Consider the following 26644-nt stretch of genomic DNA (forward strand, 5'->3'; position numbering starts at 1 on the left):
AAAAATAACACACAAAACAAACAAATCAAACATAAACACACATTTTTTTTGTTCTTAGTGTTTTGAATTAATGCGTGTGCATCTCTGTGTGCTTCGTCTTTGATATCAGAGCAACTCGGTGTCAACTGAAAAGTTGCTGGTTTGATCTCTGTACGAGATACAGTGTCTGTGTTTTTGAAGCGCCCTTAAGCAAGAGATGGAGCTTAGTTCATTCTACGTTCATTGTCCAGTTAAGGCATCAGATAAATGTGCCAAAGGTGTTTTTTCTGTACCTTTGGCAGCCTCTCGGGGTCCCCAGGATGTCGAGGGATTACCTTCTGAAGCCTCTGGAAACCGTAGTCAATGGTTGGCTCATTCAATGCTGCAGAAGACAAAGAGAAACAGAAAGAGTAAAACAAATGGTTTTATGGTCAAATCCTCCAGATTACACAGAAGTTCCATAAAGATCTCAACTTCCTGAAAAGTTCTGGAGAACAGTGCAGCGGAACACAACAGTGAGTTTTGAGTGAGTATTATCACCTTTTAAGTTCATATGGCAAACTTGATAGCAAATAGTTGCCTATCTAGCAGTTACAAAGCAACATTATCATTCTTTTAGTCCAATACACACTACCTTTTAACTCTGTTTTGGCCTCCACACCTCCTTTCTCTATTTCCACTACATGAAGCTTGAGTGTAAATTCAGTCAGGAAGACAACACTCTTGCTTGCCTAAGACCGTTGTTTATTTCTCACTCATGCTCACTCATAATTTCATTGCTCTGGGCCGTCAATCGTGATATCAGCCATTTAGATCAGCTGGTCTCCTCTATGCAATAGCACAACGAAGCAATTACATCGTTAGCCTGTCTCTTTTAAATATGACTGTCTCTCTACCTTCAGAACGTTCATGTCGCTGTTACACGCCCCTCCACCTCCCCCATCTTCACCCAGTCTTTGCAGATTCATCATTCTATCAACCTCATCAGCCGCCACCACCACCACCGTCTGGACTCCACAGGGGATTTATCTTGCTGCTCGCCCTTCAGTTACAGATGTAGAGTCTAAGCGCCAAAGACTTTATCATCACATATCATCTGTTAATAATAAACAAATCTATTTCCTTCATCTAACTTGTCTCTCCTGAATGAACTGCCGTTTCTTAAAACCTCTGCTTTGTTTTGCACTCTTAACCTCTGTCATGATGTAAAGAGGTCCGGCTGATTTCCAACTAAATATCAATGGTGTCATATATTGTAAAATGCAGTGCAAGATCATCTGGGGGGAAAGTACTAATATGTAGTCAATGAGAATTGATGGATCAAAAGTAGCAGCCCAACAACATGCGATTGTTCAGAGACAGATAGACCGAGTGGATTAAGTACCGGTAATGGTGTCAAAAGTATCTGTATGATAATAACACTGCAGGTATAATTTAAAGGGTCTTAAAGAATGCTTAGTGTCCGTTTTAATGTTGCAATTATGTTCTTTCCGAGTCTTTATCCGATCAGTACGTCAATCAAGTCGGGCTGTGAAAGGTCTGTCAGTCAGAGTGATGATTATAGTACTGTGTGTGTTTCTTTCTCTGTACTGAACATGTGTCTTCAACCCATTACTGAACCTCTGATGCTAAAGTTAATGCATGTGTACTGTGTGTGTGTGTGTGTGTGTGTGTGTGTATGTGTGTGTGTGTGTGTGTGTGCAGCTGGAGTGATATTTGGTACTTTCCACATCGAACACTGATAAATTACTTGCAGCTGGATGTATTATGTGTTGTTTTCTAGTTTCTTTTTGTGTGTGTGTGTGTGTGTGTGTGTGTGTGTGTGTGTGTGTGTGTGTGTGTGTGTGTGCATGTGTTTTATATGCATGTCTGTTTTAATATCACATCACACCCAAGTTATCCACCCAGCCTAAACCACTCAATTTGTTAGCAACATTACTTCATAAATTGTGAGCTGTAAAAATACCAGATGTTTCACTGATATTAACAATACTTCCTCCACTTGATGTTTTTTGGGGGGATTTAAATATGATAATTACATCAACATGATTGGTCTGGAGGAGCTAGGTCGAGGAGAACAGAGGAGAAAGAGAAGCAAGGGCTAAATGGAGAAGAAAACTAGACTAAAAATACAATTCAGCTAAGTGAAGAGGTGAGGGCATAAAAGAGAGGAGCATTTCTTAAACTATCCCAAAAAGAAAGCTAAACTCAGTTGAGAAAAACAAAACTACAAAAACAGATGCCTAACAGTCGGTGGGCTATCAACTGTCAGAATTAACTGCCAGATCCACACGCTCTGTTAATCTCTGGAGACGTTTAACCAATGCCAACTCTAATAACACACACACACACACACACACACACACACACACACACACACACACACACACACACACACACACACACACACACACACACACACACACACACACACACACACACACACACACACACACACAAACTATATGTACATAACAGGATGACCTAGAGTAGTTTCGATGCCATAGGCCTAAAGTTTCCCCAACCGACTCTTTATTAATAGAACAATATGCAACATCCCAGTGACGCTGTTTGACATGTACGACTCCGGCCGAGAAACTCCCAAAGAAGATATCAACTACACCAACATCCAACCTCAACGGTAAAACAATACAACACACCAATCAATCTTAGCTAGGAGTGTTTTCTAGTATATCTATGAACACCTTTTCATTTTTACACATATCCCAAAGCAGCTCTTAAGAGCGATTGCATGCTTAAAGTCTGTCACATTTCATAATTTGCTAAAATCTTAAAATGTCCATATATGTTGTCACAACATCCTGAACATCGAACAAAGACCCTTCAGGATGGTTTGGTGAGGCTTCAACCTGTTTTTATCTGGACTCATTCGACCACCATGCTGCCCAGGAAAGCATCTCTGCACTAATCCCTTCTGTTCTCCTCCACCTCCCCATCCTCCCTCTCTTCTGCTCCATCTCCTCCCCCCTCTTTCTTAACTACACCTTCTGCCACTTTCATCCATCCATCCATTCATCCATCCAGTCCTCCATCACTCTCCCTCCAGCCTGGCTCTTCCTCCCAGAGTCCAGAGCTGCCCACAGATCAATACTCATAGAAGTTTCATGAGGACAGACCCCCCACTCCTGTTTCACAATAAAATGTGAACAGAAGGAGGCAGACAGAAGAAAAGTAGAGGGGGAAGTGGAGAAAGCTAAAAAGCATGCTGCGTGTCTGCGATTTCGTATGTGCTTTTATTAAACAGTACAAAGGTGACATTTTTCTAGTTATCTTTTGGTAGTGTTTATTAAAAAAAAGAGAGCAAATATGGGTGAAGGAGAAAAAACAAGGGTGAAGGTAGGGGGAATGAAAGGACAGAGAGCGCTGATGTAAAAGGAGAAGAAGAGGTGGAGGAGAGGAGGTGTGCTGAATCGATTCTCTGGCCAGCCAGCAGTTCAATACCACTGAATTATTGCTTCATTCTTCCCCTTATGAGATGAGATCTCTTTCTCTCTGGCTCCACTTCTCTCAGTGACTTTCTTGTGTGTACATACATGTGTGTATCTGCATGTGTGTAGCAGTACATGTGTGATCCACTTATGAGCAGATCAATAATTTACAATCTGGTTTTAAAAGTCCACCTTTCTGGCTCTCTTTTTTTATGTCTCTTGTTTTACTATCTTGCTCTATTTTTCAATCTCTTTTATTTCCTCTTTTCTGTGTCTGCAAAATGAACTTTAAATTGTTCGTAAAAGAGAGAAAAGTCTAAAATGGTGATGTCTTTTTAGCACTAGAAGTTTCTTCTTTACGAATGATATGAATTTTCTCATGCAGCTGCATTGACAATAAATCAGCTCTACATATGTGAGTGTGTGCATGTGTAACGTCTGTGTGTGTGAGAGCATTTATTGATTGTCACTTTATACCATTGTATTTTTATAGGAGTGTGTGATGTTGAAAATGCTAATTTTTTCCACCAGGCCGATGAAGCAGCCATACGGCACTGTGTGCATATGTGTGGTTGTGTGGGTGTGTATGTAGTAGACCATCTGCTTACCAGACTACTCACCATCTTTCCCTCATATCTCTCTGATTTACAATTACTTTCAACTTCTGCCCCTGTTTGAAAGTGTGTGTGGTAAGACACGACCCTATGCAGGGTGGCTTTGTGTGTGTGTGTTTCAGTTGTGCGTTGTTGCACACTAGCGTGTGTGCGCTAGTGAGTGTGTTTAATTGCTCGGCCCTTACACCCAGAGGCAACCACAGCTAAGAGGCTCTGCAAAACCTCAACAGCCAATCAGCTTCCACCGCCGTGACCTTTCACAAGCGACTTCCAGAAAGAAGTCGACCTTGAGGCGGGGTCAGATAACCGCAGTAACGGATCGCGTTTCCTGGGTCACATGTTGAAGCGATCAGCCAATGGGGAGGTCAAGGGGGGTCATCTCCGCCCAATAGGAGACGCAGTTAGACACCAGACGGACCAATTACCAGCCGGCTAGCCTCAGGGTCAGACCAAAGATGTTTTGACTGAAGACCATTGAAGGAGGCACACGGGAAGAGTACAAAAAGAAACTACAGACCAGCAACAGCTTAGTGACACACAACTCTCACTGCCATTAAAGAAAAATCAGTTGACTTGTTTCAGTCTTTCGAACTTCATCAAGACATTTAAAACAAAAACAATATTTTGCGTCTGTTTGATTTCCCTCATTGTTCCTTTAGGTGGAGCTATTTTCTTTGTCTAATCACCCGAATTGCTCAGCATCTTCCCTTTTTTTCTGTTGTTGCATCTTCATGCATTTTTGAATATCATACTTTTCATGCTACTTGAAGCCCATTGACAAAATTTTCAAGGTGAAGCTTGAAACACAACACGTTTATTTCTTTAGCTTTTTTCAGGAGATATTAAAGCGTCAATGACTTGACGACAACATAAAAAGTGACAATTTATTCATGGTGAGTTTTTTCATCTCTATTGATCAGGTTTAAATCCTCATCTTTATCGCTTGGTCATTAAATGTCACTAAAGAATTTATACAGCAGCTGTTTTTCTTTTCTGTCTTTTCTCTCTGGGAATGACGTCATTGTTACGATGTGATGGAGCCATGTTGAGCGGATCAATACCAGACATCACATCACCTCCATCCATTGCCACATGCATGTGCGAACCAAATGAGCAAACACACATGCACACACACACACACGCGCTTTCTTCTGAATTTTTCTCTTTTTCTTCCTCAACTGAGTTTAGCAGGAAAACGCTCATTCGCAGTTCACAATCCGGTCAGAAATTACACACTCTTTTTCCAAGATTGTGTGTGTGCGTGCGGCGTGCGTGCATGCGTGCGTGTGTGTTGGTGTGTGTGTGTTAGTAAACTGGGTGTTCTGGATGATTTCACTAATAGTTTCAGTATGGAGAGCTATAAAGAGCAGACTGTTTAATTGTAGCTGCTTTAACGAGGCTCTGATTATGGCAGCATTCTAACGAGTGTGGGTCGTTAATGTTGACTAATCTGCAGTCATTAGTTCAACACTGTCTGGCCGGAGAGTGAACTGCAACTCATAGACACTATTCACACATGCAGACACAAACACACATTGGCAAACAAAAATGATATACAAACACACATTTATAATAAAAAAAAATTACCTCTCTGGAATTTATTTAAATAAACACTGTGGTGGACCTACCTGTGTATATGAACCTTCCTGGTGTGCCTTTGCAGAACTGTTTGGACTTGTAAGACAGAGTGACCTCAACGACCCCGGGGATGTGTCTGGGAGGCGTCTGCACCCGGATGGCATGTGGTGTAATCAACTAGAGAAGGAAGGAAAGGGCAGACCAAGAGTTAGTACACAAAAACATATCACCTGACCGGGACAAAGTAATGCAGCTCTCTGCGTCAGAACAGAGCAACTGGTGAGTTGTTACAAAATCACGAGTTTCTTCGCAAACAGATATCTTGATTTGGTGTCGCTAGAATGTATTGTTTTCACTTAAGGGGAGGAGAATGATATACCGATTTATGATACGTTCTGGATTTGAATGTGTTGCTGGACTTTTAATCTCACATGTATTGTAACAAATGTTGGGCATGCCACAAAAAATGTAAATCAACAAGCAACTTTAGTTTACATATTATCTGATTTACCAGCATCTATGTTGACAACAGGTGAAAATAGAACATTGTATTGAACTGTATGTGAAACACACTAACTCGTTAGGATCACATCTTATTAGATCCCTTTTCAAAAATAGTTTTTATTATTTGGCTGAGGTTTGAAAAATCTGCAGGTAGGAGGACAAACCGAACTTGGCAAACATGCAATCGCTTTACGATACGTTTTTCAAACAGTTTTCTTTGGAATCAATAATCAGGTTGAGTAAAAAATTAAACATTTGTTGGCCAAAATCCATTAGAAGCCAGTCTGAGGAACGCCAGGAGAGCTGAGTCAGTTTGAACTGAACTGAGACTCTGTACACATGTTAGTGTGTGTAAGTGTGGCTCTCAACACTGTAAACAAACCCCACAGCTCTTAACACACACACACACACACACGCGCACACACACACACACACACACACACACACACACACACACATTCATCCATCCATGTATGCCAGCATGTGCGCACACACACTGAGTGTTGTTGTTGGAAGGGAGCCATGGTTGCTCGCTGCTCACGGTGAGTGGAGTCAGAAGACAAATAAACATTCTGTAGAGGAGTTGTGCCGGCAAAAAGTATGACAGTGAGCTCTGTATGTGTGAGTGTATGTGAGTGTGTGTGTGTGTGTGTTTTTGTGAGCATTAAGCCAATGGCTATCAAAATGTGCTGATTTGATCAGTATCCCACAGAGAAAGGGAGCGAGGGAGTGGTGGAAGGTAGAGATGGGCGGCGGTTGTTCGTTGGTGGGGACTCATTAGCGAGGAAAACCTCATTTAGACAAACATTCACACACAAACATTCACAAGATCACACGCAGTTAAGAGCCTGACCATGAGGGAAAGTATGTTTTCATATTGAATTACTTCCAACGTCCGAGGGCAAAAGCACACAGTCGAGGGGTTGAAACAACATCGAGACAGGATGATGATTGCTGGCAAACTGACCTCGCTCCAAACCAGCATGGTCCCGAAGATGACTTGCAGACCATCGAAGAAGTTGTCCCCTATGATGATGACTGTAGCGCCCCCCGTAGTCCACCCCTCACTGGGACTGATGGCTTTAATGCAAGGAGCTGCTCCTGGTGGGATGAGAGGAGAATTAGAGTAGCCAGGAAAGAGGGCGGAAATCAACATCCACTCTGGACATGTAAAAGTAGACTCAACAAGCTATGGCTGTAGAGAAATCATTTGTTTAATTTAAAGACAAATCAGTCTCTAAACAGGGACGGAAATCTGTCTTGAAGACTTTTTTTTGTATCCCTTTTGCCTCTGCACTTCATATTTCTTCATGCTACACCCTTGGCTTTGGCTGTGGTCCAGATTACCACACCGCACTTACTCTCTGAACACAGTCCTTCTCATTGGGTTCTTCAGTAGTGAGGTCTGTCCTTGTAAATGTGTCTACCGAGTGGAATGAGTGAATATAAAGCAAATAAGTGCTGAGTTTTTAGATTGGGTTTTAAACTTCTTTTATTTTTATTTTTATATTTTATATATATTATTTTTATTTAAACATAACTGAATTGACCTAACTTTCATGAAAATGAAACCACTGAAACTCTATTCTTATGGACCACGAGATAGTTAAAAGCTTGGAAGTGAATCTTAGGGTTTAGTTCTTTGGTAACAAATGTCAAGAACAAAAAATTTCTCCTGCAGGCTTTATGAGACGGAGATGTGCCGCTAAAGACAAACTATTTACATTAGTTATTGCAGTTAAAAAATAACTTATTTTTTTAGGAAAAAGCATTAATGTTTCCTCATACATTTAATTACTTTAAATGCATTGTGATCCTCAACCATCTTTTAAAGGGGACCTGTGCGGTTTAATTACAGTTTTTATCCAAAAGTGTGACTGGCATGAGATTATGGCATTTCATTTTTAAAACCAATGATATGAGATGGATAAAAACACACACAGAAGGCTCAGTATGCATCATAATACCTCAAACTGAATGGATACAGTCAGCTTCATGTCACTTCGGTATTGTGTGAGTGTGTGTAAGCTCATATCCAATCCCATATCGCAACCATAAAACCTTGTTAGTCAAAAAACAACTCTCCTCAAAGTGTGTGAGTGTGTGTGTGTGTGTGCGTGTGTGTGTGAGATTATCAGTATTCATCTGAAATACAACAATGTCCTTTACTCTGGGTTTGTTTATGAAAAAAAATCATAATGATATTAGATCGAGCAACACACACACACAGACAGAGCATCACACCAAGCATTTTGCGTGTGCATGTGTAAGTGCGTGTGCGTGTGTGTGTGTGTGTGTGTGCGCGTGTGTGTGTGTGTGTGTGTGTGTGTGTGTGTGTGTGTGTGTGTGTGTGTGTGTGTGTGTGTGTGTGTGTGTAGTGGGTTGGATTAGCCAGATGGAGGGGCAGGAATCACCTGATAGGATTAAACCATCAACCATCTGGTGGCCATGCTGCTAACGCTCACACACATTCATGCACAGACACAGACAGACATACACACTCATGTTACCGTGTTCTAGGTAAGACTGTGTTCCTTCCACGGGATCGAGTCTGCGGGCCCGTCGGCCATGTTTGGAGTTGTTGTGGACAAACATGTTGTCGGAGACTGACAGGACATGTCCCTCCACACTCACCGTAGTCGATACCACCACCTGGAGAGAAGCAAGAGACGGGACATGATGGTGGGGACAGGAACGGTGAGATAAAAGTGAAGAGGGTCGGGTGAGGCAGGAGAAAGAAGAGGAGGAAAAAGGGAGAGCGTGGACAAAGAGGGAGAGGAGCAGAGAGAGGGCAAAGGGAAAGAAAAACAGAAAGAATGAGGAATTACAAAGTGTGGGGTCTAGAGATCATTGCAAGCAGGAGTTAAAAGCGTGAAACTGGGAAAAGCTCCTTAAATGTAACCCGTTATCACTGCTATTACCATCGCATTCAACACACACTAAGTAAGTCTGGATGTGTGTGTGTGTGTGTGTGTGTGTGTGTGTGTGTGGTGTCTATCCTCTTCTGTTCAATAGTTCCTGATGGGTCCAGCCCTTAATTATCTCCCAGGGAAACAGAGCTGTCTTCTCTGGTTCCACTACAATAGAGCAGCACAATTAGAGGCTCAGATACTGTCACATACTCGCTACCGAACGACTCTCTCTGTGCCGTTACACACACACACACACACACACACACACACACACACACACACACACACACACACACACACACACACACACACACACACACACACACACACACACACACACACACTAATAAATCTATCGGTATCTTTTGGGCGTCCAGTATCTCCACTCAGTCTCAAGTGGTGTCTTCCTGATTGTGTGTTGGTCGTGAAGATAAGGAAATAATAAAGACCACGCAGCCTTAAATCTCATTCACAACCCCACAACATCCTGTCTTTCTTTTTTTTCCTTTCTTTCTATATTTCTTTTGTTTTGCTCTTTCCTCCTTCCTTTCTATCGTTCTCTATCTAACACTCTATGTCTCTCCGCATTGTGTGTATATTTATGTTCTGACTCGTCAGGGTCAGGATCTCATGTTTCCATGTTTCCTGCAAATGCATTGATAGCTTATTTACTTACCCAGATACACACACACACACACACACACACACACACACACACACACACACACACACACACACACACACACACACACACTCCTGTGTTGCAATAACGCAATAACCATAGCATTATGTGAGTTATTTTGTGCTAAGTCCAGGGAAAACACAGGGAAAGTAGAGAGAGAGACGGAGCCAGAGGACATGCACACATAAAAAGGTAGAAATAAAAGATGAGAGTTGTTCTACCTGGAACCTCCTCATGTCTCGTGGGTTTCCCGCGTTTTTTAGACAGTTCTGGTTGCACTTGAGGAAAAACTTGAGGAAGAATCTGTACAGAAAGAGAGGACAGGCAATATTTGAGGTTTACACTAAACCACTGCTTTGCTTCAGGATATAATAATGCAAAGTCAGTTTTCAACATACAGCAGACAGAACCCAAAATATAAAAATGTATATTTCATACTAGTGGAAAGTCATTTTTTGTGGATGTGTGGAGCATGTTTTTTGGACTTAAAACCTCACCAACTGAGACTGCTTTGAAATGCCACATAAAGGTGTTGGATCAACATACAAGAAGGCAAATAAAGCAGCACACTCCAGGAATAAAAAGTTATTCTAAAATCTTAAATTTGGCCTCCAGTTTTGTGAATCCAAACTCTAACATACTGGACATCCTGCCTTTGTCTTTTCTTGTCCTCAGCAATTTCTATCAACATACTTTAACTGTTTTGGGATTATGGCTTTAAAACTTGCTTATTAAGATTCATAAACATTTTGAAAACAACTCTTAATATGTGAAAAGATAGACTATAAATTTTTTCAGGGCTCGACAGTAAGAGTTTGAGAAATTGGCAACTACTTCTTGGCCTTTGGTTTCCAGCAGTGGCAACCACTTAACATATACAAATGTAGTGGCAGCCAACAGCTAAATGCACACCAACAAATAAATACATTTTTAATATGTGTTACCTTTGGTATATTTAAATATTGCTGTTACAGTCAGAACTGGAACCAGACAACGCTGCACATGTGTTGGTGTGTTTATTGCGTGTGCACTGGCATCTGTTTTAGAGGCAATGGAGACCCAAATGAAGCTGTTTGACTGTGGTCAAAAAAGTTTGACTCACCCGTCAACATCACAAACAAATGTGCAGTTGAAACAACAAAGAACCAGATGAACCTGAACTAAAAACAAGAAGTAATGTACACATGTCATATGTTCATTATTGAGCTGACATTTAACTGCATGGTATTAATTACTCCAAAAATAAGGTCACTAAAAATGGCAACCATATGTTCTGTTTTGGCAACTGAAAGCTGATGACCATAATCTACATAAGTAAATGAAACTAATCAAATTCTTGCCACTTTCATAATGACATGTGTGACTGTTCACTGTCTCTCATACCGACTGCACACTAATAGTCTTTACTACATCACAATCTGATTTGGATTCAAAACAGCCAATTTTCCGAAAGGTGACCAGTTTGCATGCATGCAAACCATTAAGAAAGAGGGAACCGTGTTGACATTGGGTGTTTGAAACAGGACCATATGTCATGAATCTACAGTATATTACAGAATAAATCAAACACACAGATGGCCATCAACAGCTAACAAACACATCCAGGTTGTGTTTTGGTGCAAGCCAGCTGGCCAGCCTGGCAGAAGCAACAAGACACACTCACACAATAACACAGACACACACGCATATACGTTTGTGTTCGTTACATCTGTCTTTGTGTAACAACTCGATAGCGACACAACTTCACACGCAGGGCAGTGTTTCTTCACCATTGCACTCTGTGTATAAACAAGTCCCTCGTGATGTCACCCATTGGTTTCTTGACAACATAATGTTTAGCCTTTTGCTGTCCCCATCTTGTTTTTTAGAAGCAGAAGTGACATCAGGCGGGGAGCCAAGTACAACTGACCTTTCAATCACAAGGTTGCCACGCCCCAAAACATACCCAACTTTTTCATCTATTTTACTCTAAACAGGATCATTATTTACTTAATGAACATCATGCTGTATAAGAAGCCTTGGAACTAGTGATTGAGACCATAAACTAATATTTATCATGTTTATTGATTTTCTCATAGATTCTATAGATTCTGACTTCTCTTTGCAACCAGAGGAGTCGCCCCCTGATGGCTATTAGAAAGAATGCAAGTTTATGGCACTTCCACATTGGCTTCCATTTTCAATTTTTTAATATTAGTAAGTTACACCCAAACAATGCTAATCTATTATATTGCGTTTCATCACATTGTGTTCACTGCCTGTATTTATTTTAATAGTTAAACTCCATATTTTTCATAATTTGAACTTTTCACAAGTCTGTATCACCACCATTCCCTTGTGGCTGCTCTACTGTTCAAGAGATGACAGCCTTTGTACCGGATGTTAAGAATGAAGCAAGAGGTGTGCGCTTGTGTGTGTGTGAGTGCAAACATGTACTCCACATGTGAGTGTATGTGCGTGTGTGACGGTGCAGCACAGCCCAGTGGCAGGTCTGAGTGTAAAACTATGCGTTAACGAGCTCAGGCTTCGTTAGAACACCGGCACTGGGATTCTGCATGCCTAATTATCTTGACCCCTCACCCCTGGGTGACAGCCTATCACAGTGTAGGACAGCCACAGTGACCCCAACTGACCTCCCACTGTCTAGTCCTTCTCAAAACACTAGCATAGCGTTAACACAAGCACCTCAGCTGACCCTCCGCTGTACATTTCTGTATAAAGGAGGTAGTTGGGAGGCGCACACATGCCTCTGCTCATCTTCCTGAAATATGAAAAGACCACGCTGTGGTGGGAAAAGTGTTGCGATCTTTTAGAAATGCTACACTTGGGAAAAACATTCCTGCATTTAAATAAATAAATAAACGGTAAAATATACTAAAGCACAAATGTCAAAGTATTTCATCTGAAATACAACATTTAGTCTTTTATTGTTTTAGCTGGTTCAGGTGGTGTTATAAATTAAACTTACAGTAAGTGAAATGTTATTTCCTTCTAAAATGCATTGGAATATAATTATAATGAAGCACAACATGGACACACAGCTACACAGATCTGATGCCATCAAGCATATCGGATACTGGCAATGACATGACCATGACATGGCAATGATTAATTGTCAATGTCATTAAAAGAATCCAGTGCTTCTTGGGTCACGGTGGACCAGTGACTCCTGGCCTCACTTTACCTGAAATGGTTAAAATATGTTCCAACCAATGTGGTATATATTGGATCAAACGACGACGTTACTACTGCTCCTTTATGTGCAGTGCTTTGAGTATATGTACTTCTTTACAGCCTCTGCTCTGTGGTCACTGTAACCCTGCTTCTGCAAAGATCAATAGGAAAGGATATTGTCTCTAATGCTGCACCACTGAGAAAAATGTCTTGAAACATCACCTAAATCCTCCCCACAATCTCATCTGACCCATCAATTTAACAATATCAATCCCCCCCTCTCAGCGTATTCACACACCGACTAATTACTGTCATTGGCTTATCTGCCCGGTGATCTGATGATATCGCTCGTTATTTTTAATTTCACCATCTAACGCTTGACTCTGTCCGTCCATTTCCTGTGAGAGCGTATTCTCTCATTGATTGCCAGCGGAACATATTTTACATTTTAATGCAGTATGTGTACGTTCCTCTTCCCCCTTTACTTGACCCCATCTGGCCTAATCAACTCTGCTACAAAAAGGCCCTGCAGCTACACACACTCAGGCACACACACACACACACACACACACACACACACACGCACACACACGCACACACACCTTGTGTGAATTGATTGGCTGGTCCAGTCACTGGTCGTTAAGAGGCCTCCAATTAAACCAGGCAATTATAAGAGTATGAATGACTATGGGGGAGGGGAGCACTCTCCCCCTCTCTCCTCTATCTCGCTCCCTCTCTCTCTCTGAGGCCCGATCATGTTCGAGTGATAACAGCGTTGTTGACCTTTGCTACACTGTGAGTACCACACTCAAAGAGCTGACCCGACACACAAAGAGAAGCGCTCTCTCTCTCTCTCTCTCTCTCTTTCTCTCTCTCTCTCTCTGTCTCTCGCCCTCTCACACACACACACACACACACACACACACACACACACACACACACACACACACACACACACACACCATCTGGACAGGGAAGTGTAAGAATGGTGCTAAGCAGAGGTTAACAACTAAATATGTAAAGAAACACCAGGCGCCCCATGCTCGTCAGGTCACACGGTGACTTTGGAGTTTATGGCGTAAATATTGGATGATTTTTGGCTATGTTTTGGGAAAGGTTGCAGTTATGGGAAATTATGGAATTAAAAAAGACTTTTGTTAAGGTTAGGCAAATGTAGTGATAATGACTTGGGGAAAAAAACTAAAAACGTTATTTGCAGTTACCCTGGCCGAATAGGCTCTCATTATATTCTTTTTGCACATAATACAAGAAAAGGTCAGAGATGATGGCTCAGCAGCAGCGCTGCCATGCACAACCAACTTAATTTAAGCTGCTACTCATGGTAAAGTTTGTGTTTTTTTTTAATGAAAACCGAGAAAGGTTTATATTATGGTCAGTGAAATAATATGGCTTTCTAAAATTAATAATTCACAGGCTCTAACACCTAGTTAGTTGCTGTAATTTTTTAAGGTATGCTGTGTTTTGAGCCAGGCTACGGAAGTACATGTTACTGTAGTCATCAATGATTCCTGGGTCTTTATTTTCTAGTTGTTCAACTTCACCTGCTCGTTGAACTGTTTGTCATTTGCTTCCTGCTATTTACCACGATGCAATGCTAGTTTTATCAGCTTGTAAAAAATGTAGTCAACCATTATAGTGTCCTTTTTTTAGTTACTGCAGTTACTGTTGACCCATGATAATGTAATCGATGCTAGTCTTATTTAGCCAGTAACCCAAAGTAATGTAACAAACCATGGCTAGATGCTGTTTTTTTAGCCTGTTAGCCATGGTGTAGTTGTGAACAGCACAGTTACATCCATTATTCAGAGGCAGAGATGGCAATTATGGCTCAGAGCACAACTGACATTAATATTTAATATATAGGGCTAGCACAGACCTGAAGAGAGAGAGACAGGAAGTGACAGAGCGAGGGGATGGAGAGGGCGTTGGGATGTAGAGGAGAAGAGTGACGACGAGTAGGGGATGCAGAGAGTGTGTGAGAGAGACACAAATGGAGGACAGAGTAAGGAAGAGGATTGTGGGAGTTTGTTTTGACCACCCTCCTGTCATTTGAACAGTTACAATGACAACAGGGCAAGGGTGACATCCGGGGGAATTCCAGTGTGTGTGTGTGTGTGTGTGTGTGTGTGTGTGTGTGTGTGTGTGTGTGTGTGTGTGTGTGTGTATGCGTGCGTGCATGAGTGAGAAAGAGTGTGAATGTCTACGACTGAATGTCTGTGTCCGTTTTATTCCCTAAAGACTTGCTATTCTACAGAGCCAAGAATAACAATGCTTGGAAGAGAAGAAAAAATGAAGAATTTCTCCAAAATGCGCACACGCACGCACGCACACACACACACACACACACACACACACACACACACACACACACACACACACACACGCACACGCACAAACGCACACACACACACAACATTCTGGTGAGTTGTTGCTGACAGGTGGAGAAATTGCAGTCAGTTAGTGCAGACAAACTGAACAACAGATCAGTGCTTTTCCTGCTCCTGCCTCCTCCGAATCTTCTGTCTCTCTGCTTCCTTTAGATGTCTTATTTCACCTGCCTGCCAAGCGTCTTGGCAGAGCTTTCTGACAGAATGATGATTTTCTTCCTCTATGTGCATGTGTGTGAAACAACTTGCTAATGCTTGTGTACCTATCGTAACCGCCTGATCAGGTACTGGTTGCACACTCCACAAAATAGCACCAGTCCCCACGAAAAGGAAGTCTGTTTGCAAATAATGTGTATTAAATATGATTTAAAAACATTTGAATATCATTTATAACACTGTAAGTCACTCTTGATAAGAGATTTGTTGTAATACTATAACAACCATTTCAGTTAAACACGTTTTTCCTTCTAACCATTTCAAATAGCTAATCTAGCTAATATTTAAGAGTTTCCCTTTCTGTCTGTTGATCTGTCAGAGATCAACTTCCTGTTTCCTGTTTACACTGAGTGCTTGTTATTGTTTAATGTGATGACATCAGATAGCATTGCTGGGTCTGTGCCTGCCATCTGAGTAGTCATGCAGTAGGAAAAGCAAGGATATGAAACACTACTACGCCCTCTATTCGGCTGTTATCGCAATAATAATGTGATAATGTATCGCTTCCTGTGGAGGAAATGCTTGTTTTTTTTCTTTGCCTTTGTAGTGTCTTGTTCAAGAGCACTTCAGCAGAGATAACGCTTGCTGATACAGGGCTTGAACCAAAGTGTAGGAAAAATCCCTACAGTCAGAAGTCCATGCTTTAAATCTATTTTAATGACTACAAATAAGAAGTTGGGTCTGTTATAGTTTATGTAACCACTTTAAAAGTTACAGGTCAGAATTGTGATTTCGACTTTTGTAAGCTGATAAGGTGATTTTAAACGAAAGGACAGAAAGAAGCAAGGAGATTGGGAGGAATCCGAGTAGGAACATCCATTCATTTTACTTGGAAGGATGACTGGAAATCCACTTTAGGCTTGGTTCAATAATATGTGAGTTTCACTAAGTCTTGCATCACATGGAAACCATACTTACACAGCCAAACTGAAATCTGAACATCTGCATAACTGCTCCATTGTATGACGTAAGGTTTAATAATTGTCTTTCAAGCACATAGGGCTGCAACTAATGCTTATTTTCATCACCGATTTAGCTGCTAATTATTTTCTCAGTTAATTGATGAATCGTTTGGTTAATTAAATGTCAGAAAAGAGTAAACACACATCTTTTCTGAAGTAAACGTCTTCAAACTGCATTGTCCAAAACGTAAAGATACTAAATTAAAGATATGAAATGGAGAAGGGTGTCAGTGCCACTCAACTAACAATTTCAGCCACTGATCTAAGGACAACAAAGCCTCAGAATGAATGTTATATAACAAACTGAAAGGATGCATGTGTGTTTCCACAACACTGACCACGCTCAGTGTTGTGTATCTGTTTTTGTTTCTATTCTTGAGATTCACCAGAACTTTTACTGTATAGAGAAACTTCCAGAAAGTGTGCTGTCTTTTGCACAAAAAATAAAAAAGCACCTGGGTAGATGTCCACATGCACATACTCAGAGCCAAGAATGAGCAATGCTAAAAACTAGCAGGAGCGTGAGAAGAGGAGCAGAGAGAAAAGTGCAAGTGGTCGGGAGCGAAATGTAGTGCAAAAGAAAGAAAAAAGGCAGCGGAGGAGGGAAAGGAGGGAGGAAGGGAGGGAGGAAATGCACCGGAGTTATGCGAGGGAACAAGACTTAAGAGAATTGAGCAGAGCCGAGCGAAGCGGAGTTATTTTACATAATGATGGTTGATATGCACAGAGGTAATTGATAGCTGAGCTGGAGCCCCAAAAAAAACACCCAGCTAGCTGTCAATCACGGCTCATCTCCCAGGAGATATGCTAATGATGATGATGATGAGGGCTTAGCTTCATATTGCTATCATTACTATTAATGCTGTCATTGTTGTCATCTCTGCATATTTAAATGACAGAGCAGGCCAGGATGGTGATAGCCAGTCTGTGTGATGTCTATGAGGGGGCTTGTCCTGTGTGCCAGGGTTGAGGTAAAGTGAGTATTAATAACCTGCACAGTCTACTTGTTCAGCACTGCTATGGACCTGTACAAGTGTCATTACATCATTGCAACATGTAACGGTGACACTAGTGTCATCAGTTTGTGGCAAGGCAGCTCCCTCTGAGTGACACACAGTCTTTATCTATCATGGAGCACAAACTCATCAATACATTGACAGACAAAGTTATGTTTTGACAGGTTCATCAATTATTCGTGTATTAAATTTGAATACACTGATGGAGATGAATTCAAATAAGGGAAAACGATGCACAGGTTTGTTTTGCTGTCACATAATGAAAAGTAAGCAAATAATTACAACCTATTACAAAATGGGGCCTGATTGTTGTAGGTTTGGCCAACAGAGGAAGAAACATGGACATCAGACAACACCAGAGTCCCAAAAAAACTGTGTGCATAACAACAGATATCATTGCTCTCTCGGTTAAAGTTGAACTCATAGAATACAACCTGGAGTTTATTAAGACGTGGCTGATAGTCCAACTGCTTGTGTCTCTGGACTCATCCGATTTATTTGTGTTGATGTTGCTGCGTTCTTGGTCTCAGCAGTTGACTTGGTGAGTACGTTCTTATTATCACCAATAAGAGTGATGATCAAAGTGTGATGGACATGAATTATCCTTTAATATTAGCACTCTATTAAGTTTTACATCTTTGTTTTATGTGTGTTTTTACTTTTGTATCTAATAAAAGATGCTTTTTTAATTCCATTTAGCAAGACACAATACGTTTTTGTGTGTTTTTACATTAAACTTCAATACAAACGAACCAAATCTGCAAAAAACGTTTTTTTAGAAACTAATAGAAACACATTTTTGACACACTGATGTTTTAGATATAAAATAAACCCATATATTCCTTGAGAGGGTTATTTCATTGCAGATGAAGGGTATACTGACCTTTAATGTTATGCATCGTGTTAAATACTTGAACAATAGTAAAGCTGCTGACTTTTGATATTAACCAGTGAGACGCTGCTCTGCAGTCTGGGGCCATGACAACATTAAATTACAACATGATTACCTTCAAGACAAATACTGTCAGAGGTCTTACTCATCGCAGGGGGAGAAACGGGGGAGAACACTAAGAAGATGAGGGCAAAGATGAGGGCTTAGACATACTTTGAGGAAAGGAGGAGGTTACTGTGGTGTATATTTTAAAGGCTGAAGGCAAACTGTTGAATTATAGATGAGAGAGATTGATTTTGGGGGGGTGGGGGGGGGGGGAGACGAGGTGGAAGGAGGGACAGAGAAGAAAGGGGGGAGGCAACTGGGTGGGGTGTGAGTGAAGGGTGAGCAGCTAAAGGATCGCTAGCTCTCGGCCAAACATGAAGGCACGCACACACACACACACGCACATGCACACGCACAGCTTACCTCAAATCGATCTAAAGCTCAAGCTTGCTCTCCTTTTTACTTCTCTCTCTCACACTCACACACGCACACACAGAGTTTATCACCACTCCAGAACTCACACACACACACACACACACACACACACACACACACACACACACTCCAACTATCCCCACAAATACAGACACACTCACACAGTCTGAGGTAATAAGACAACGATACCAATGACCTGCAGTGCAGCAGAGAAACTAAACTAGTCGGACTTTCTGTGTGCACGTGTGTTCCTTTGTCATTGGTCCTAAAAATAATTTGTGTGTGTGTGTGTGTGTGTGTGTGTGTGTGTGTGTGTGTGTGTGTGTGTGGTGGGGGAAATGATATTGACAGGAACCTCTTCCTCCTCTCTACTCCTGTCTCCTCCTCTCTCCATCAGTCACTCTCTCACTCTCTCTCACTCACACACACACACACACACACACACACACACACACACACACACACACACACACACACACACACACACACACACACACACACACACACACACACACACAGCAAAGGGAATTTCTCAGTTGTAATGTTGCTGATTAAGAAAAGCACTGCATTCCACTTGGTGCATTGGCTGTTTGTTTGAACATTTGAAACAACCTCTGTTTAAGTTTTTCACAGAATGATATATTGGTCATGAACATGACAGCTGCTGTCTCTCAGAGGGAATGGCCAACGTTTTATGAAGTTGTCATAGCGCCGTAAGACCTCTCCGGGTTCACCCACTGACTGATGACAGCTGCTCAACCAGCAGTGAATGTTTATTTTACCCATGACCGCAATCGTCCCTAACTTTAGCTCAGTAGTTGTAGTTGCCTAAACCAAACTTCAGAGGTGGCAGAAGGTCATACGGGTAGTATTGGAATGCAAGGACTTGTTAGTGTGTTGTACAAGGGTGTGCTTCTGGTTACACTTGTGTGCATTGGTGTATTCATAAAAAGGTGAATTTTGCTGAAACACATGCCTAAATGAAAATGTGTTTTCATAAGATGCATTGTAGTTTTAAGATATTGTATGTACGTGTATCTAAGTGTCAGTGTGTGCATTCATCTGCAGTGTGTGCATGTGTGCGCTACACTTGGGGACTATGCGTGTACTCCATTCAGATATCCATGGCTCCACAATAAGGCTGAGTAAAATGCCACATCAGGTTAGTAAATCTAGCAACTCACAAAAGTAGCTAAAGAGTGACCCTTCTTATATACTACATTGTTATTCACTGTACAGCACTTTGGTCAACTTTTTTTTTTTTTTTTTTTTTTTAAATGTGCACAGGAAGAAACAGAGACGAAAAAGAGGAGGCAAGGGAACCGTACAGGCTAGAGGATTGCACTCCCGCTACCTTTGCCAAACAAATTAAACGCTGTCCAGGTTCCTCACCTGAGCGTGCACACATGCACACACACAGCACACAAACTGCCCGTGTGGCGCGCATATGGCTCACCCGGCCCAAATAAGGAATTATGCATACATTAACATAACTAATGTACGAACCACTCCATTTAATATGCTAATTCACTGAAATATTACTGAGCACCGTCTGTTGTAAATGAATAAATTTGAATTGCAATTAGAATAATCCTTTATAATTAATGAAAACTGTCAATTTTGGTTCAGAAGTAATTTGATTAACGGGTTGATGGGGCACCAATTAAGTGGAGGATGAGGAGGAGGACAGAGGAGGAGGAGGAAGAGAAGAGAAGAAAGATGACAAGCTCTTCAGATAATCTCTTCCTTTTCACGTGTAATGAGAGATTAAGCTAAAATGTTGTAATGGCCCTTTAAAGACACACAGTGTAAAAGAGACAACACACTTCTCTTACCTTTGTGGATATCACAGCAGCATCAGGACGAGCAGGAGGAAGCATAAAAAAGAAAAGAGGGATGATTAGACAGAGGACGTAACACCAAATTACTCATGATAAATGTCCAATGAATAACAATAACTGTAAACATTATGCAACACTGCTGATACACATACTTTCTGATTTAAAAAAACATATTTTTGCATCACTGTTTGTATTTTTTTGCAAGGAGTGTTATTACTGCAGCAGCTAGAGTAATGGTGTCACTGGCTTTCTAATTCACAAGCACCTCCTACCGCTAATTAACCACATCCATGTTGCTGTTATTAGCTAATTACAAGACTGGACACATGCCCGGCTAATTAAAGCTATTCAATTTGTGTGTCAGTGTGTGTGTCTATGTGTGTGTTTATGTGCAGAGGGTATGTATTAAGGCATTTCAGGAGTTAATGTTTTAATGACACAATATAACCTGCATTGCAACAGACCATGTGATGCACCCCCCACTCTCCCAGTACAAAAACACCACCGCTCCCTCTATTCCTAAATCAATAGCACAAGGTCATTATGTGCAGCTGAATCATATGTTTCACTAAAGTTGCTGCGTGTTAATAATATTTCAACAGAGTTGCAGGAAAAAGCTTCTAATTTAGCTCGTTTAGTCAACAGTGTCATCCATCATGGTGCAAACACAAAAGACCCCCCTGACTCGCTCCCTGTTTTCCTTTTGCTTTTTTCCCCTCACCGTCGTTTTTTCCTCATCTCATTTTCTCCTCTCACCAGCTCCTCCTCCCCTTTTATTTTATTAATTTTCTCTCCCCTCCTGTTCTCCTCTTTTGCTCTCTCCTCCTCTATGCTCTTCCTGTCATAGTCATCCCTATTACTTTCTTCTTTTCTTTCCTCTCATTAGAAGAGCAGCTTTCTCTTCATTTACGCTCTCTAATTCTCTCATCATACATCTGAATATTCATGGTCTTGGGTTTTATTTGAATATTCAAGAACCAATTAACATACTGGTTATGAATAATTAATGCTTATTATTTTCTCCCTTTTATATTTTTTAATAATTCAAATCTATAAATCTGAAAACAAAATGGCCCATATTTCTCCCTCTAACTTTCAATTCAAGTGCATGTGGTGGTGTTTGTTGTGTGTGTGTGTGCCATGCTGACAGATTATTTAACAACAGCACAGGAACTCTCTCTTTAATCTAACAGTCTATCGTCCTGCCACCCAACCAACGTGTGCATGTGTGTGTGTGTGTGTGTTCAAATTCATGAATAAATGAACTTGTTAAAGAGAGATGAAGGAGAGAAAGGAGACAGGTTCTGCTGTTCTGTTCAAAACTACCTGCTCTGGCACACCGCTTAGCATGAAGGTACGCACACACACGAACACACACAAACATGGTCACATACATAACATGGAACGAATGAATCAGTGGGCTGCATCACCAAAAAAAAGAGAGAGAGAGAGAAAGAGAGAGAGAAAGAGAGAGAGAGAGAGAGAGAGAGAGAGAGAGAGAGATGCTACCTTGTCTCCCTTCAGTCTTATGAATACAGCTGCCGTCACAACAGGCATCATTCCTTTTAATCAGTGTCGAAGCTGTGATCAAAGAAATACTACCTTCACAAAAAAGTGACAGCAAGCGACTGAGTACAATGGGAGACTCCTCACTGTGTGTGCGTGTCTGTGTGTGTGTGAGTGTGTGTGTGTGAGTGTGTGAGAGAGAGAGAGCGACTGACAGCAACGTTGACTAGTACCTGAACGACAGCAAAGCCATCATGTCTACATACTGTCACATAAGTGAGGTCTTGCAATACAATCAGACTTACATCTCCTTTCCACGCACGCACACACACACGCACGCACACACACACGCACGCACGCACGCACGCACGCACATACACACACACACACACACACACACACACACACACACACACACACGCGCGCACACACACACACACACACACACACACACACACACACACACGTCGCTGACAACTGTCAAGCACTCACCTCCAGACTGGGGTGTAGGTAATTAACCAGACAAAACAACTCACAACACCTCACAGATCAAGAACACAGAAGAAGAAGTACAAGGAAGGCGCACGACAAAAAGACAAAAACAGAAACAAGAAGAAAAAAGAGACACTGACTACAAAACAAGCTAGAGCTCCTAAACAAGGAGCTCCACAATACAGAGGATGAGAAAATGATGAAAATAGAAACACATCTGCACTCCTCCACTTATCTCTCTACTTCTCACTTTGTGTTAATTTGTCTTTACATTTAAAGCAACAGTCAACTTTTTGCAAGAACGCCGCCTTTAAAAGTGCTACATCATCGCCTACATATTTATATTCTAATTTTAAATAATACTCTGATTATCTACCACTGTTAATATGATTGGTCGCTCTCATGTTGTATTCAGAATTAGATTTATAACAAATCACTTTCAATGTCTTACAGCGGAGGCAGAAAGAGTGGTTCATGCACAATTATAGCTAAAATGTCCACAGTTTCTCTTGGTGGCAAAAGTGGAAAAGGATAGGGAGATCATTCCCAACATACTGTATTCATCCAAAGACTAAAGAGAACATTTTAATGAATGAAAAGGTATTAATTGTGAGACATATAACAAAATAAAAGAGAGAAGAAAGTCACTTGGTCTATGACGGGTGGTATTTGTTTACACTAATAGGATATTCTATACTTTTATGAACAGCTTTTTAATTAATCGATAAAATACATTCACAGCTTCCCTCTTGTGCAACGCAAACAAGCATTTCCTGATCCGTTGCCCCTATCACAACATCCCTTAGGTCACAAACACAACATGTTGAGGTTTATGGAAAGATTATAGCTTGGGCTATAGGAAGTACTTAGTGAAAGTTAGAAAAACATTGTGGTTTGGGTTAGAATTACCACTTTGTTGAGTTAGGGAAGCTTCGTTCTCATGGTTGCAACAATAACCACATGATTAAGGCTTGGGAAGGATTGTGGTCATGCAGGAGAAACCAACACTGAGGAGAACTGAACAGTGACTGTATTGATGTATTGATGTATTGATGTATTGATGTATTGATGCCCAACCTTTGTCACTTGAACATAAACAAATGAAGCGGCCGATGCGGTCATTTCTCTTGGGAGGACGGTCACCGTTTTGTAAATGGTGATGTTTGTTTACACAAAGTAAAGACATGTTTAAGAATACCGTACATTAATGTTCCATGTTTCCAAAATGGGCCTCTAATACAAAGTCAATGATGTCCAAATATCAATGTAATGAGTACGAACGGATCGTGCTGTAGTACCGCAGGGCCCAACCTCCAGTAATGTGATCACAACAGACTCTGTATTGTTGCATGTGTCATGCAGAGTGAACACAGTTCAGTCTTGGTAATCCTGTTTGGTAAATGATCAATGACAGAACCATTCAGTTGATTTATTTCTTCAAATAAAGCAGCTAGTTAGTAATCGTCCTTTTTTACAGCACACATGACGTCATAAAGTAAAAACATCGGCCAACATGAACAATACCAGGACCCTGAAACTGAAGCAGCAAAATATAATTCAGTCTTCATTCACTTTACCATTTACATCTGGAAATTATCTTACGGTGACATTATGTCTAAATATTACTATTTAATAAAATACGGGTTGCTGAAAAAATTTGTTTGAGTGTTTCTCTTTCTTTCTCCAATTAAACAAATTAAAGAAAGAAAACAATTAATAATTTAAAAACACATGACCCAATTTAATTAGAGCCTTTGTTCAATTAACAGTTCCCCTCCTTTGTTCTCTGTCTGGATATTATCATGATAACAAATATCATGTGTGAGTGTGCATGTGTGTGTTAAAGAGTGTGCATGCGTCTGAATCCCCGACTATTGCCAGTGCTATTTCCTGTTATGCCAACTATCTCAGTGCAGAAGAATTGCAGAGAGTAAAGCACTAATTAGCACCCACTCAGACAAACCAAGATTGTACAGGCAGTGTGGATACAGTTTTTTTTTTTATCCTTTTCTGTTTAATCTCCCTGTTGTTTCCTATTTGTTCAGCTCATTATGTGATCAAAGCCATTAACATGTTTATGGCGCAGCTCTTTCATGTTGCAATAAAACACACTGAAGCAACTCATACGGAGTCATAAGGATATGAAATATGAATGCCGAGGCTAGAAAGACGAGGATAAAGTGTGCGTGTATATGTGTGTATGTGCGTGTGCGTGTGTGTGTGTGTGTGTGTGTGTGTGTGTGTGTGTGTGTGTGTGTGTGTGTGTGTGTGTGTGTGTGTGTATAAAGTACAATTCATTCTTATGAAACTCTAAGCTAAAAAATAGGATGTGGAGGACAGGGGGCATTTGAGTCTTTGAGCTTTTGCTGCACACACACATGTACGCACACATATGAAAATACATAAACAGAGGCAGTAACTGTTCAATAATTCAGCATACACAAACACACACTGGAGGCAAGGTGAGGGTAAAAGCACAGCAAAGCTAACAAGCATGCCGAGTGGCCCGCAGAGTCAACAACCAATCAGAATGGAGCACGGTGGCCAGAGAGAGAAGTGTGACCCCTGGTGACCCCAAACTCTAATGATTTATAAACATGACTGAGAAGTGTGCATGTGTGTGTGTGCATGTGTATGTGTGTGTCCCAGAAACCCTGAAGCTATTTAAATGTGGAGATGAATTCTTATTTATTCACACAGAAAAAAAGTGAATGTGAAGACCCCAAGGGTAAGAGTTCAAAACAATACAGAGAGAGGGAGGGAGAGAGAGAGACGGATGTAAAGAAAGAGAAAAACAAAGATTAGAAATGAAGGATTGAAAATGAGAAAAGAGCGAGAAAGATGGAAAAAGGGATGGAAGTGTAAGAAAGAGGTAAGTTTAAAGAGGTGAAACTGCACTCAGATCACGTAGGGAGAGGAGGTTAGAGGGGCATAAAAGACCCTCTTTTACGATCCGGGAGGGAGGCACACACACACACACACACACACACACATATTCCTTTCCCCTGCCCCCACAATTGTGTGTGTGTCCTCATGCAATATTAAATAGGCAGTATGTGTGGGTATAAAGTGTGGTTGGGCCGGGATGCAGTGAATTATATATCACTATTGATTTGCACACAGACACACACAAACATACGTGCACAAACACACGCACTTTATTAGATTAAAGCTCACAGCAAAGACACAGACAATGGCAGAGTCTAATAGCAGATGGAGGGGAAAAGAAAAGCACTGAGAAAGACAGACACACACACACACACACACACACACACACACACACACACACACACACACACACACCCCAAAGGTACAGCTGAGAGCTGCTTTTTCACTACAAGCACAGTCACAATCTTCAGCTAAATGTGTGTGAACTCTGAAGGACCAGTTGTTTATGAGGATATTCATTTCTACCAATGAACACAGAGAGAATGATCACGCTACGCTGTTTCAGTACAAAGCCTTTTAGTCTTTTGTAGCTCACTGTTTTCGTTTTACAGCCTGCACATTTACTGTTCAGTCAGTGCCCTCATCAACACCATTTCCAGCTCAGCAGGTGGCTGTTTTCAACCAAAAAAAGATCTGCTGAACCCACTGAAAGCTTTTACAGAGGTGCACAGCACCAGCACGCAGGTTTAAGTTAGCGACTAACTGGTTAAATTATAAAGCTAACAGCTGAATGGAGACCAAACCAGAGCTAAAAGCAGAGGGATCATTGAATTGAATTGAATCAGGTGGCGGAAAGACACCAATCAAAACAGAAGCTATTATTTGTTCATATGTCCAACATAACTTTTAGCACTCTAGTTGCCAAAAGTCTATTTACAAACTTTAAAGAATCAGAGTTGCATGTTTCTTTTGATTGGTTGTAACTCTCAGAAAAAGAAAGAGCCACGGCTTTGTAATAAAATATGCAAAAACATCTGGCAACTACTTTTG

General features: G+C 41.1%; 1 protein-coding gene across 1 annotated transcript in view; it reads right to left on the minus strand.

Moving 5' to 3' along the window:
* Positions 1–26644, minus strand: part of LOC306753610 (transcription factor COE1-like) — a gene marked incomplete at both ends in the record, with an annotated part of 75277 nt that overhangs the window by 11453 nt on the left and 37180 nt on the right. Inside the window, 5 exons of the mRNA XM_079237499.1 lie at positions 273–361; positions 5671–5797; positions 7092–7225; positions 8635–8776; positions 9940–10021. Coding sequence (XP_079093625.1) covers positions 273–361; positions 5671–5797; positions 7092–7225; positions 8635–8776; positions 9940–10021 — 574 coding nt within the window. The remainder of the gene's footprint in view (positions 1–272; positions 362–5670; positions 5798–7091; positions 7226–8634; positions 8777–9939; positions 10022–26644) is intronic.

The sequence above is a fragment of the Taurulus bubalis genome (assembly GCF_910589615.1).
Source record: "Taurulus bubalis genome assembly, chromosome: 2".
NCBI classification, from domain to species: Eukaryota; Metazoa; Chordata; class Actinopteri; order Perciformes; family Cottidae; genus Taurulus; species Taurulus bubalis.